This window comes from Rhinatrema bivittatum, chromosome 5 (genome assembly GCF_901001135.1).
Source record: "Rhinatrema bivittatum chromosome 5, aRhiBiv1.1, whole genome shotgun sequence".
Lineage (NCBI taxonomy): Eukaryota > Metazoa > Chordata > Amphibia > Gymnophiona > Rhinatrematidae > Rhinatrema > Rhinatrema bivittatum.
This window is the reverse complement of record NC_042619.1, coordinates 342,079,527-342,095,693: the sequence shown is the minus strand read 5'-3', so window position 1 is coordinate 342,095,693 and position 16,167 is coordinate 342,079,527. Positions and strand designations below refer to the sequence as shown.

At 40.1% G+C, this 16,167-nt stretch overlaps 1 protein-coding gene across 1 annotated transcript; it reads left to right on the top strand.

Moving 5' to 3' along the window:
• The first annotated feature begins 14,605 nt into the window (after window positions 1-14,605).
• Window positions 14,606-15,685, top strand: OXGR1 (oxoglutarate receptor 1). Its single transcript, XM_029603306.1, has one exon. It carries the CDS (start codon window positions 14,606-14,608, stop codon window positions 15,620-15,622), a length of 1,017 nt encoding a protein of 338 aa, XP_029459166.1. The 3' UTR covers window positions 15,623-15,685.
• Window positions 15,686-16,167: the final 482 nt, after the last annotated feature.

The window sequence follows — 16,167 nt, the reverse complement described above, 5'->3', positions numbered from 1 at the left end:
TTAAAAAATTTGGACATTGCTCTAATCAACCAACTACCTACTCATATATATGACATCTTCACATTTCACAGACACAAAAAAAGAGGAGGCGGTCTTCTTCTAGCTACCAAGAAAGAACTCAGGCTAACCGTACATACAATCAAGACGGAGTCCAAATTGGAATTGGGTCTAGTCAAATCAAAACAACTACAATTATTGTTAGTCTACGCTCCGCCTGGAGTTCTAGAAACGGACCCCTCGCCTCTCATAGAATCCATTGTGAAACATATCAACTCAGACCTCCCAACTATGATCATGGGTGACTTTAACCTCCATAGTGACGCTATACCTCGCTCCTCGAATTGTGAAGCCCTCCTCACCACTCTCAGTGCAATGGGATTCACTCAGACCATCAACAGCCCTACTCATAAAGCTGGACACACTCTGGATCTAATATTCATCAACTCCACCTTCTCTTCAACAATAGAACCCTCTTGTACCCCAATCCCCTGGTCAGATCATTTTCTGATAGAATCCTCCTTCTCCACATACAAACAGACACACACCTCACCTCACCTTTCTACCATTCAATTCAGGAAATCATGCCCATCCGATATACTTAGTGATCAACTCTCCAAGGAACTCACTAACCTAGACCTAGCCAATCCTGACTCAGCCCTTTCCTCCTGGCATAAGATTACGGAAGCAGTTGCAAACAAATTGTGCCCAATTGCCTCCAAAACAATCAATCCCACAAAAAAAGGAAATCAACCCTGGTTCACCCCGAACTAAAACAGATGAAACAGGACCTACGTCACAAGGAAAATAGATGGCGCAAAACCCCCAACACATCTACCCTTTCAGCTTACAAAGGATTTCTACATCGCTACAGGACTTCTATTCTACTAACAAAAAGGGAATTCTATTCCAACAAAATACACCATCTCCAATATAATGCCCAGGCACTGTTCTCATACGTAGTACAAATCACTAAACCAACCCCTCCGTCTATTCCAGACGAATAAGCACTATCCAAGGCTAATGAGCTTGCTACATTTTTTCAACAGAAGATCTCAAATACGCTTGCCCTCCTACCTCCAACTACGACACCTCTCACTTCAGGCGAGAATCCTCATCCCCCCTTGAGAGCCAAGCTTGACAGTTTTGATTCAATCTCCACCAAAGAGATTGAATCCCTCCTAAAAAGACAGAAACCATCCAGCCACCCAGCAGATAATATCCCGTCGAAACTCTTGCTTCTCATCCCAGACACGATCTCAGGACCTCTGACAAGTATCATAAACTGCTTTCTAACTCAAGGGATATACCCAGACAGACTAAAAACCGCTTCACTCAAACCCCTCCTTAAGAAACACAATCTAGACCATAATGATCCAGCCAATTTCAGACCCATCTCTAATCTCCCCTTCTTAGCCAAACTAATGGAGAAACTGGTAAACACCCAGCTTTCAGAGTATCTAGAAGATCACAATATCCTATACCCTTCGCAATATGGTTTCCGCAAATCACACAACATGGAAACCCTCCTCATTTCTCTTACAGACCATATTATAATGGGTTTAGACAAAGGGCCTGGGCCTTTGTCTAAACCCATTATAATATGGGCGTCGCGTCGCGCGCACGAAGGAGCGCGACAAAGGGGCCTGTGCCCCTTCGTGCGGACCCGAAGAGCGGAGCAGAACCCTACAACGACAACGACAATCAAACTCACACTAGCTCATATACCCTCCTTTGACGGGGCTCGCGCGATCGGCGCAGCCCAATCGGGGCAAGAGCCCACTCACCTTCCTCGGTGCCGTGCAAAGGAAACAAAATCGGGAGCTCCAAAACAAACAAAAAAAAAAAAAAATCCCAAACGCAAAAAAGGAAAAGTAAGGCCTGACGCCGAGAAGGAAAGCCTCCGACACCTCAGACGCCACGCGTTGAGTTAACCGCGCCCCCAGAGAGCTTGCAGGCCTATCAGAAGGCACTTGGAAGCCCTTTAAATTTAAAATCCACATGGCGGCGACCTAAGGGGCCTGCCCATTAGCTCGCCCCTTGGAGTGCCCCTGGCCCAGTGCCTACGCACTTAGTAGTGAAACGACCTAAGACCCTTTAGGTCCGACTGACCTCCGGCCTTTCACGCAACGACAACCCTGAAAGACGACCCGCAGAGAGAAAGAGCACGCAGCCGTTGCTAGGCACACCGGGGTTAGACTCTCGCCAGGATCCTTTTTACACTCACCCACACCCCGACGGGCCACATGGTTCGCACCTTCCTACACATCAGAAATATACCCACTCCACAACAGACGAAGCAGACAACCACAGACTCAGACAATTTTCTGGGAAATCAGCACCCACTCAACAACGCCTGACTCAGACAACTCCACATGCAGACAACCTATCAGGACTCCAGCATCCACTCAACAACGCCTGACTCAGACAACTCCACACGCAGACAACCTATCAGGACTCCAGCATCCACTCAACAACGCCTGACTCAGACAACTCCACACGCAGACAACCTATCAGGACTCCAGCATCCACTCAACAACGCCTGACTCAGACAACTCCACACGCAGACAACCTATCAGGACTCCAGCATACACGCCGAGGACGCCAACATTTAACACAAATCAAGCTTCCATACAAAGATGCACCTCCATCCTATTCCCAAAATCAAGAGAAAATCCAGAAATAACACCCCACCAGACCCAATCCACATATCCAGACAACAAAGACTAATCTCCATCATGACATCTCCCATCACGCAACTACTAGGCCTCTCACTTTTCACTTTAACCCTATTCAATGCACAGTCTCTTTCCAAAAAAATGCACCTACTCAATGATTACCTCATTGATAACAACCCAGACGTATGTGCAATAACAGAAACTTGGTTAAAACCTTCAGACATAACACTAACAAACCAACTACCAACACAAACCTTTGACCTCTTCTCAATACCCAGACCCAAAAAAAAAGGAGGAGGAATCCTACTTGCTGCAAAAAAACAACTGGGTCTAACCTTACAACAATCATACTCCACTACAAAACTGGAATGCTCCACGTTCAAATCTCAACAACTTCAAATATTCCTCATCTACGCTACACCAGGAACCCTAGACGCTAACCCCTCTCCTCTAATAGAGCTGATAGCCAAACACCTCAACTCAGACAAACCGACCATCATCCTAGGAGACTTCAACTTACACGTCGACTCCACCCCACAATCCTCAAACTGCGAAACATTTCTAACCTCCCTCAGTCACCTAGGATTCACACAAATAATCAGCGGTCCCACACACAAGGCAGGTCACACATTAGACCTCATCTTTATCAACGACAGCTTATCCACCTATTCTAATCCCTCCTGTACACCAGTCCCCTGGTCAGATCACCAGATCATCAACACGACCCTCAAAATAAAAAACACACCACCTCCAAACATCAACAAAACCACTATTCAGTTTAGGAAACCATGCTCACTTGAACTACTTAACGAACAATGCTCCAAAGAACTCAGCCAACTAGATCTCTCAGATGCCAACACAGCCACTACCTCATGGATCAAACTCACGAACAAAATAGCAGATCAACTCTGCCCAATCTCCTCCAAAATAATACAACCAGCACGAGACAACAGAAAACCGTGGTTCACTCTGGAACTCAAATCCCTGAAACAAAAACTACGAAATAAAGAACAAAGCTGGAGAAACAACCCCTCACATACAGCAAGACTGGACTACAAAACCACCCTCAACACCTACAGAAATGCCATCCACAAAACAAAGAAGGACTTCTATGCAAAAAGAATTCACAATTTCATCTTCGACTCGAAAGCTCTATTTTCTTACGTCTCATCTCTTACCAAACCAACTCCCCCTTCCATTCCAGACCAACAAGCACTCAACAAGGCCAATGAATTGGCCACTTATTTTAAGACAAAAATCTCCAACCTTACTCTACCTCTTACAACCCACAACGCCCCACTAACACCTCTGAGTACATACCAAATCACTCAGAATGCCAGACTAGAGGCATTCGAACCCACATCCGCCATGGAGATCGAAAACATACTCAAAAAAATCAAACCAGCTACACATCCCTCAGATCCTCTACCAACCAACTTGCTCACCTCCATCCCAAACACCGTAGCAAAACCCATTGCTGAAATCATTAATACCTCCTTAGCCCAAGGTACAGTACCCAATCAGTTAAAACTAGCAATTCTTAAACCACTACTGAAAAAACCAAACGCATCACCCACGGACCCAGCAAACTTCAGACCCATTGCGAGCTTACCATTGATTTCCAAACTGATGGAAAAAACTGTCAATAAACAACTTTCCGAATATCTCGAGGAGCACAACATTCTCTCTCCTGCACAATATGGTTTTCGGAAATCATTAAGCACAGAGTCCCTACTGCTTTCTCTCACGGATACCTTACTTCTGAATCTGGAGAAAAAACAATCATACCTACTGGTTCTTCTAGATTTATCCTCAGCTTTCGACACGGTTAACCACTCACAACTCTTAGACCAACTATCAAACATAGGAATTAAAGGCACTGCTCTCAGTTGGTTTAAATCGTTCCTATCAAACAGGTTCTACAAGGTCAGAATAAACAATAAGGAATCTGAACCCATACTACCAGACCAAGGCGTACCATAAGGTTCATCTCTCTCACCCACCCTGTTCAACATTTACCTCCTCCCCCTCTGCCATCTGCTATCAAATCTCAAGCTTACGCACTACCTCTATGCAGACGATATCCAGATCCTCATACCCATCACAGAATCTATTCAAAAAACCTTCTCCTTCTGGGAGGATTGTTTACAACCAATTAAACAACTCCTCTCCAACCTTAACTTGATTTTAAACTCCAACAAAACAGAGATGCTACTTATCTCACAAGACCCACGTATCTACTCACCCAGCCTTTCGCAACCCTCCTCATTAAACATTTATCTCTCCTCAGACGTCAGGGATCTAGGAGCATGGCTTGACAATCAACTTAACTTAAAAAAATTTATAAATACCACCACCAAGGACTGTTTCTATAAACTACAAGTCCTCAAAAAGTTAAAACCACTCCTTCACTTCAATGACTTTCGCCTCGTCCTACAATCCATTATTTTTTCAAAACTCGACTACTGCAACGCAATGCTACTTGGCCTCCCCGCCAACAGTATCAAGCCTCTACAGATGGTACAAAACGCCGCTGCCAGAATCCTAACAAACACCAATAAAAGAGAACATATTTCCCCCATTCTGAGCAACCTCCACTGGCTACCCATCAGACAGAGAATCCTTTTTAAAACCCTCACCATTATTCATAAATCAATACACAACATCGCACCTATATCACTCCAAACTCAACTTCGTCCACACCTATCCTCCAGACCCATCAGAAGCGCTTACAGAGGCACATTGTTCGCCCCTCCAGCAACATCATTACTAAGAAAAAGAGCACTCTCAACTGCAGGACCACACCATTGGAACGCTCTCCCCCCAGACCTACGCCTCGAACCCAGACTACCAGAGTTAAAAAAAAAGTTAAAAACCTGGCTCTTCAGGCAAGCGTTCCAATCTCCAGAATGTAACTAAGCGCCTTATCCTGATTGAACTAGGGAATATTTTGTATTACAGTTAATAATATGCAATTTTATGCAAAATTAAATTTCAATTTAATTTTATGTTTAATTCAAGTTTAACATGCTAATTGGCTTAATTTTAATTTAATTTATGAAAATATTTAAGGATTTATTGTTATTGTTCAATGTTCTTTGTAAAAAATGTTCATGTTATGAATGTAGTATATGTTATTGTTCAATGTTCTTTGTAAAAAAAACCCCGGTCTGACCTCCCAGACCAGGGCAATCTTTTCGTTACATGTAAACCGGACTGATTTGTATTGTATACAGGAATTCCGGTATATAAAAATAAAAAACAAATAAATAAATAAATAAAGGCTACTCCTTTTTATTAGTCCTGCTAGACATCTCGGCGGCATTTGACACCGTCAACCATTCCATCCTTCTGGATCGCCTAACAGATATCGGTATCTCCGGATCAGCCCACAGTTGGTTCAAGTCCTTCCTCTGCAATAGAACCTTCAAAGTCAAAATCAATAATAAAGAGTCACCTTTAACAAAGTCCACTCTTGGTGTACCACAAGGATCCTCCTTATCCCCAACCCTCTTTAACATCTACCTCCTCCCCCTTTGCCAATTACTAACCGATCTCAATCTAATTCATTATCTGTACGCAGACGACGTACAGATTCTAATCCCTATAACAGATTCTATCTCAAAAGCTCTCTCCCATTGGAATAACTGCCTCCTATCTATCACCAGTCTTCTCAACAGCCTAAACCTGGTCCTAAATGCCTCAAAGACGGAGCTCCTCCTCATCTAACGAAGAAAACTTCCCCCCTCCATCCCCACACAACTCCCACATCACCCATACTCATGTCAGAGACCTTGGGGTAATTCTAGATAATCGACTAAACCTAAAGAAAATGGTCAACACCACATCCAAAGACTGCTTCTACAGACTACAGGTTCTAAAACGTCTCAAACCACTCCTATTTTTCTATGACTTCAGGACTGTCCTCCAAGCGTTGCTATTCGCTAAGATTGACTACTGCAGTGCCCTCTTCCTAGGCTTCCCCAAATCTACCACCAAACCACTGCAGATGATACAAAATGCCGCAGCGAGATTGCTGACCAACACCAGCCGTGGTGAACACATCTCTCCCATCCTCAGTAACCTACATTGGTTACCAGTGAATTTTAGAATCCTATACAAATCAATCACCCTAATACACAAATTCATCCACCATCAACTTCAACTCGATCTAGAATTCCCCTTCAATCTACACTCCTCCAACAGACCAACTAGAGATATTCACAAAGGAACTCTGAAATTTCCCCCGACTAAAGCCACACGCCTCTCCTCGACCAAAGACCGAGCGTTTTCGATCGCAGGCCCATCTATCTGGAATAATATCCCTTCAGACCTCAGATTGGAACCCTACCTTTTAACATTCAGAAAAAAACTCAAGACGTGGCTCTTTCACCAAGCCTTCGGGGATCCCCCAGACAATCACTAGTTACCCTTCTCTTACCTGGACGATGGTCTTTGATCTTCATGAACGTTGGACTATGGCACTTCTAGGTTAAAACACCTTAAGCTTTAACCCGTATTCTATTGTATTTCTTGATTATTACCTGCCTTTACTTTCTTCCAGCTACGTAAGCTTCCAAGTTCTTACTCCTTGTTGAATGTAACTTTGCCTTATTCACCTCTATTGTCTAATTTACTTTAATTACGCTTCAGTTATACCCTTGTTAAATGTAAACCGATCCGATATGGTTATTACTATGAAGGTCGGTATAAAAAAGTGTTAAATAAATAAATAAATATTGTATAAGGCCTGTTGTAACATGCATTGGTTGTGGGCTTGGTCCTCAGAAAGCCATGAGTAAACTGTATTGCAGTTATAATATAGTAAACCTCCCATACCAAAACAGCATTAACTGCCAGCAGTCAAACAATAAAAACCCTGACCTATTGAAAGACAGCACTGCAAATATTACACCAGGCTTTTAAACACCAAAACCTATTAGGAAAACAGAGCAAGCCAAGCTGCTATACAGATCCTACAAGCTAGCAGGTCTCATGCAGAACACAGACAGATGCTCACCAAATACAAAATATAGAGACCCTAAAAATGTGCAGACAAAAACTGAAATGTAAATTGCAACCAGACCAGCTATGTGCAACGCAACAATGAAAAACAGAAACATTGCTATTCCTCAAAAATAAAATCAAGAAATAGAAAATATCAATAATATAAAAACTATACTAATAAATATAATATTTCATAACAACTGCCAAATAAAATAATATCCAATAATTAGAAACTAATTTTAAAAAATGTTCCAATAACCAAAAAGATATTACAAACAGCAAACACATCAAATATCACCCAATGATTAAAACTAACTAGGATATAATATCTCCTGCTCTCCATATCTGGGAACTTTTAATTTCCGGATGATCTGAGATTGTTGTGGAGTAGCTAGTGCTCTTTCTTATACATATTCTCTCATTCACTCACACACACAAATACACATGCTCTCTCTGCCTCACATTAATTCATTCACACATATGTTTCCACTCTCATACATACCTTCTCGTTCACTTACACAGGCTCCCTCCATCTCTCTCATTCACACGCATACTCACTTACTCAAACATACTTCCTCTCTCACTCACACATATATCCTTACTTCCTCATACAGGTTCCCTCCCTCTCTCATAAGAACATAAGAAAATGCCATACTGGGTCAGACCAAGGGTCCATCAAGCCCAGCATCCTGTTTCCAACAGTGGCCAATCCAGGCCATAAGAACCTGGCAAGTACCCAAAAACTAAGTCTATTCCATGTTAACATTGCTAATGTCAGTGGCTATTCTCTAAGTGAACTTAATAATAGGTAATGGACTTCTCCTCCAAGAACTTATCCAATCCTTTTTTAAACACAGCTATACTAACTGCACTGACCACATCCTCTGGTAACAAATTCCAGAGTTTAATTGTGCGTTGAGTAAAAAAGAACTTTCTCCGATTAGTTTTAAATGTGCCCCATGCTAACTTCATGGAGTGCCCCCTAGTCTTTCTACTATCCGAAAGAGTAAATAACCAATTCACATCTACCCGTTCTAGATCTCTCATGATTTTAAACACCTCTATCATATCCCCCCTCAGTCGTCTCTTCTCCAAGCTGAAAAGTCCTAACCTCTTTAGTCTTTCCTCGTAGGGAAGTTGTTCCATTCCCCTTATCATTTTGGTAGCCCTTCTCTGTACCTTCTCCAACACAATTATATCTTTTTTGAGATGCGGCGACCAGAATTGTACACAGTACTCAAGGTGCGGTCTCACCATGGAGCGATACAGAGGCATTATGACATTTTCCGCTTTATTTACCATTCCCTTTCTAATAACTCCCAACATTCTGTTTGTTTTTTTGACTGCCGCAGCACACTGAACCGATGATTTCAATGTGTTATCTACTATGACACCTAGATCTCTTTCTTGGGTTGTAGCACCTAATATGGAACCCAACATTGTGTAATTATAGCATGGGTTATTTTTCCCTATATGCATCACCTTGTACTTATCCACATTAAATTTCATCTGCCATTTGGATGCCCAATTTTCCAGTCTCACAAGGTCTTCCTGCAATTTATCACAATCTGCTTGTGATTTAACTACTCTGAACAATTTTGTGTCATCTGCAAATCTGATTATCTCACTCGTCATATTTCTTTCCAGATCATTTATAAATATATTGAAAAGTAAGGGTCCCAATACAGATCCCTGAGGCACTCCACTGCCCACTCCCTTCCACTGAGAAAATTGCCCATTTAATCCTACTCTCTGTTTCCTGTCTTTTAGCCAGTTTGCAATCCATGAAAGGACATCGCCACCTATTCCATGACTTTTTAATTTTCCTAGAAGCCTCTCATGAGGAACTTTGTCAAACGCCTTCTGAAAATCCAAGTATACTATATCTACCGGTTCACCTTTATCCACATGTTTATTAACTCCTTCAAAAAAGGAGTTAATAAACACAGTTACCCTCACTCCCTCATTCAGGCACCCTCACTCTCTCAAACAGGCTCATTCTCTCTCTCTCTCTTTCACACTCACACATATACTGGGTCCCTCTCTCTCACACAGGCATATCTGCCCTCTCTCACATACAAATACTGCAGTCACTGGCATGTTGTCAGCTGTAGTGGTAATCTTACCCTGATAAAACACACTGTAACTCTCTCAAAGAGATTACAGACTTCCTCCTATTACTAGGTAGTATGCTAATCCATGGCAAGGCTCAAGGTCAGTGAATGACTAACAACACACTTTAGCCCAGAATTCAAAAGCCCGACATGTGTAAATTTCAGTGTTTACGTGTGCAGCCGGGCCTTTCATGTGCCGTGTGCATTTTCTAAAGGGCCTGGCCACAGGCATTTATCTATTATTTATTTATTTATTTATTTATTTATTTATCGAGTTTTATATACCGTCGTTTGGTTTCGCCATCACAACGGTTTACAAAGTTTCGATGTTTAACAGAGTTTCCAAAAGGTTCCTGTGATTGTTAACATTTATATTGTAGGCTATATAGACGTAGTTCGGATGTCAGACTATATAGTTTCAGTTATGTATTATATTACGTGCTTGCATTGGTTCCATATGTTTGCCTAGGGTCGGTAGGAGGGAAGTGGTGTTTGAGAGTCATTGGGTGAGTTGATAGGCTTTGGTGAACATCTAGGTTTTTAGTTCTTTTTTGAAGGTTTCTAAATTTTGCTGTGTTCTAAGTTTGGTTGGGAGGATGTTCCAGAGCTTGAGGCTTCTTAGGGAAATGGCTCCCTTCCGAGTTGAGGTGAGTTGTTTGGAAAGAGCAGGTGGAATCTTTAATAGACCTTTGATAGCTGATCGGGGGTTTCTGTTTGGAGAGTGCAGTTTTATGGATGTACTTAGGCAGTTTGTTTCTTTTTCGTATATTATTTTGTGTAATATGGATAGTATTTTCTATTCTATCCTAAATTTTATTGGGAGCCAGAGTAGTGATAGTGTAGTGATAAACACCAATTCGTGCACAATTGCTGGGCCCTGAAAAAGGGGCGGGCACGGTGGGACGGAAGCCGGCTGGGTCAGTGGCCATTAGCCGCTGTCCCAGGGAAGTGCACGCCTGCAGTCAGCCGGCACGCATAGCTTACTTCTACTCTGAAGAAGCAGGTAAGTTACAAAACAGAAACAAAAAAATAAACCTACTTATATTTAGTATAGGTGTTGGGGAGGAGAGGGGAAGGAAGGTTAGGCAAGGAGTTAGGGAAGTTCCCTTCCAGTCCGCTCCTTAATTGGAGCGGACTGGGAGGGAACTGGAGAAGGCCTGATTGCGTCGCTGTACGTCATTTGCAAATATTCACCCCCTTCTGTGCACGCCGCCCGCATATGCGTGCGGATTGTAAAATCCAGTGCACATGTGTGCGTGGCCACCAAATTTTATAGGGGCCATGCTTATTCTGTTCAATTGCCTCAAACTAAAATAAAAATCAAGTAGTTTGTCCCATTGTCCATTCACCTGAAAACAAATGTACATCCCTATCAGAAGAATCAAAGGAGGTGTACCTCAGCTAACTGGAAAAATGTTTAGCTAATGCACTGTTAAAAACCTCACTAATTAATGTGTATAACTAACCTTACAGTTAGAAAGATCTTCCAAATGTCTAATAACCTAAATTTTCCCTATTATAATTTAGGCTTATTATTTGTTGTCCAATCTACAGTGCAGATGGAGAAGAACTGAGCACCATTCTATTTTTAACGGTCTGTTCATGTATTTGTTTGAATGCTGCTGTGATTGATACCATTTAATAATGTGCAAATTATACCCCTTTACACACTTTTCAAAAGCATTTCAAAAAGAAGAAACAGCAGTCAAACTCACCCTGTTTATACATGTACCTGCATTTGAATAGAGATTTTATTGATAGGGTATTCTATGTTTACAGTCAACCTTTGAAGGTGTATTACCAAAATACCAAACAAAATGAATAAGAATAATGTCATCACAAGAATGCAAAAATATGGGACATTTTAAATTTTGTCATTACTATTGCATGCTGGCTTATAGACAATTCATACATTCCTTGGATCTTACTACATATTAATTCCATACTGTAGTTTTAGATACTCTGTTAATTCCATACTGTGGTTTTAGATACTCTGAAGTTGATAGTAACTGGAAGAGAAATTACCTGCATTCCATTTCCAAAAATATACTGTATACAATAAACAGTACATATTTCCAGAAATGTGCTCATTTGAAGGTCAAAAAAGGTGAGCTGTACTGAGCTGTGTTTAACTTAATCTAGATAGCTCAGTTCATACATAGAGAGTTTAATGCTGACAGGCTAAGTACTGTTGTTCTCAGATGAACCACTCTATCTAACCAAAAGAACAGACAGAGAAGCAAAGACGCAGAGTATCACGAAACTGCTGAAGAACCAGAGGCGATATGAAGAACTGATACTTCAGATTGTGTGGGGATTGCCACAGAACTGTTTTTCCAGTTCTGCAAAAATGAGTGCTTTGTAGGTACAGTATAAATATATTTAAAAGATTAGATTTCATAATTCTGCAAATGTTGTATATGACTTATTTTCTATTAAATTTGTTTCACTTTCTGGACTTGATTCACCTGACATTTTTATTGCTTAGTTATAGTGGTTAAATTAAAAAAGAGTTCTTTCCAGGTTACGAACCAGCACAGAGAGTTCTTTTCATGAATTCTTAATACTCTGTTGTTAAAACTGAAGCTGAAAATTCATATTGCAAATTACATCGGTCTATTTTATTATATTGGCATAGTATTATATTAAGCTGTTACCATTCTATTAACTGGAGAGCATAAAGATGCTGTACCTTATCAAGAATGTGTGATAGACCTAGGTAGGCATTTCCTTTCTAAGTGATACCTTGGGTTAAAGCTGCTTTTTTTGTTCTTGATGCAGTGCAATTTAACCAAAGTCACACTGAGTTTGAGAACTCAAAAATTGATGTTGATGTAATTCTGCATTTATTTTCCCTTTGCTAATGTATAATATACTATCTTCAAAAATGCATAGTGAGTAGTAATTAAGTCCCTGTATTGATTTCACTTTTAAATTCCTATTTTTTAAATTCTTTAGGCATATTAAATAAATGACATTATATAGCATTATAAATCAAATACCACAAACTTGCTTTTGACAGTAATTCAAAGACAGCTTTTGTTGTCCTCCCTATGCTTATCCTATTGCAAACAGTAATAGACAAGTAGTCCATAGAAATAGGAAACTATGAAGTTCCAGCAGGAAGGTTTATGGATGCCAGTGATGCATTTCTGTATTCAGCATCTAGGTGGGTATGCCCTGATGAAGCACTCTGGTCAGAAAACTTCATGGAGAGATGTGCCCTCCCATTAGAGATAAAGTCATCTCAGATATTTTCAACATATCTCAAAAAAATCACTATCAATGGCTTGGTGTGGTTGGTTGGATTGTGATAATAAGAACAATTAACTTGGGCATGCCGTAGCTTCCGGCCCACCTCGACTCTGCCCCCTGCCAACAATGATGCACTACAAGGTCCACAATGCTCTTTCATTGGGTGGATGAAATGGCCACAGCCATACAAGCATGAACTTAAGCATCAACAGCCAGAAATACTTTAAGCAAGCTTCACCTTCTATAAAAATGGCCCTCGGCCCCACTGGCAAGACTTCGTTCTTTGCAGCATATCTCAAAAAAGATCACTATCATGGGCTTGGTGTGGTTGGTTGGATTATGATAATAAGAACACTGCAATTGTATCCCTCATTTTAAAAGTTCCTTAACTATCCCCAGGACTTTGCCATTTTGTCTCCTGTTTTTAAGATTTCTAGTTGTTGTGATTTAGTATTACAATCCAACAAATCCTGTCCCCAAGAAAATGTCTGAATTGAAGATGGTATTTACAAATCATGATCACAAATTTTTCATGTATCTCAAACTTAAAAGGATTTTTTTAATCTTATAATTGCCATGTGATATTGCTATAAATTGATATTTTACCATTAGTCTTCCTGTTGGTAGTTTCCTCCTATCAGTCAGATATCATTCCATTCAATATAATTTGTAGAACTGTTCTGAACATAGTACCAGCAGTTTAGAGGAACTTCAGTTGTAAGAACTGAAAAGTACGACTTTTAAATGATACATATATTATGACTTTATAGTTTGAAACATTACAGAGTACAATAGACAATTTTTAAAGGAGCTACTTAGCTAAATCATGTTTTTTATGTTAATAACTTTTTTATCCTAGGGATTCTATTCCACATTTAATAGAACAATTCTTGACCTTTGCCAACAACTTAGTAGCAGTTCTCATTCTCTTCCCCCATTTTATGGGTAAGTGCCCTTTTGTATTCTACAGCAATGGCAATAACAGGAGATTTTAACAATGGGTAAATACTTTATTGCAAAGAATAAGCAGATAATTAAATTTAAATGGCTTTTAGAGACATTCTACTGTTATTCTCTCTCTATAAATATATATTTATGTCTTTTGGTAAGATAATATTGAATCCTTCCATAACTATATGTAATACAAAGTTAATGAAAGTTATATCATTCCCTTTCCTATTTACAATATTGTAAAATGACTTTCTTACTAATATGAATATGAAAAACTACGATGCTACAGTATTATATTCCTCTTCTCACCATCTCTTACAGTAAATTAAAAATAGTACCAGGAAACATCAACTTCCTTATGCCGTGTTTGCCTACATGCTACATTTCTTGGTCCTAATTTGTACTTCGAGAAATATAGGAATGTACAGATACATTTCTATTAGGTTTAAGAGAAAACCTGCTAGTACTTTGTTGTATTAGAAGATGAGGTGTTATAAAGCATAGCTTTCTAGGTACAGTAAAATGATTTTACTGAACATAATTGTAGTAATCTTTCAAGTAAAAGAAAATCTTTTCTTTCCTTTAAGAATCAGGAAGATAATCATGAACACGAAAATGAAAGATTTAATGAACTCTACAACTTGGCAAAACAGCACTAGGTCTGAAAACTGCACAGATCTAGATGCATCATTAACAAAATATTACCTGCCTACCATGTACAGCATCATTTTTCTGGTGGGATTCCCAGGAAATCTCTTTGCAATAACTCTCTACATTTTCAAGATAAGGCCTTGGAGAACCAGCACCATTATTATGGTCAACTTGGCCATCACAGATCTGTTTTACTTAACAAGTCTTCCTTTCTTGGTATACTACTACTCTAATCAGGAGAGTTGGGACCTTGGTGATTTCATGTGCAAATTCATCCGCTTTAGCTTCAATTTCAACCTGTACAGCAGCATCCTTTTCCTCACATGCTTCAGCATCTTCCGTTACTTTGCAGTTGTCCATCCCATGAAATTCCAGTATATTCATAAGAAGAAATGGGCTGTGGTAGCTTGCATTGCAGTATGGATAATAGCACTGATAGCAGTCATTCCAATGAACCTTATGATTGATTTCACTAAGGCTGAAGGCATTTCTTCCTGCCTGGACTTTGCTAGCTCCATGCAATTGGACACTATCCGGTGGTATAATTTGCTTTTGACTATTATAGGCTTTTTCTTGCCACTGGTGGTGGTGACTTTGTGCTACACTTGGATTATGTACAGTTTGGCCAGTGGACCCTATACTCATGATAGCTACAAGAAGAAGGCTCGCAAACTTATAGTCATCTTGCTGGTGGTATTTTATGTCTGCTTTCTACCCTTTCATATTCTGAGGTTAGCTCGTATTGAAGCACGACAAAGTTTAGTTGCTTGCCACACTGCATCTAATATCAATGCTGCTTATATAATCTCTAGACCCATTGCTGTACTGAATACACTTGGAAACCTATTACTGTATATTGCAATTGGCGACAATTTCCAGCAAGCCATTTTGTCTGTTTTTAAATGCACATCACCTAACTATGACCAGCAAACAGGAAGCAACAATACTGATGTAATCAACAGAACCTAAGGCAGAAGTGGTCAATCTGGTGTGCATTCTGAAGCCTTTATAACAAAACAAGCTTAAGCTCACGTGGTCACTCTGCTCCCCACTCTTGTGTTAACCCAGTTCTTATGAAGCAAGAATGAACTTCAGCATTTGGAAAAAGCACCACTATGCAGTTTCCTCTAAGCATGGATGTATGTACACAACAAGACAAGGAAATGGAGGATACCCGCAGAAAGCTACTCTGTGATAAAAGTGAGACAAAACAAAGAAACACAGTGGGAGAAGGAATAAATACTGTGAAAGGGAAAAACATCTCCCTTAAAAATGATAAGATTTCAAGAAGAGAACATTTTAAAGATATTTGAAAGAAAAATCAAACATAACTACATGCACACCTATAGGACTGTTCATTTCCTTTTCTTAGCTTTCCAATTACACAATTCATGATTGAAACCTTCTTGAATGTCATGCATCCACCACAAAAGAAATATTTTCTAGGAAGCAGTGAACCTGATTGATGCAGCCTTTTCTAGCATGTAAACTTCCTCTACGTTGGACTTAGTTAT

Coding starts and splice junctions, on each gene's coding strand:
- OXGR1 (XM_029603306.1), top strand. CDS start 14,606: ATGAACACGAAAATGAAAGATTTAATGAACTCTACAACTTGGCAAAAC.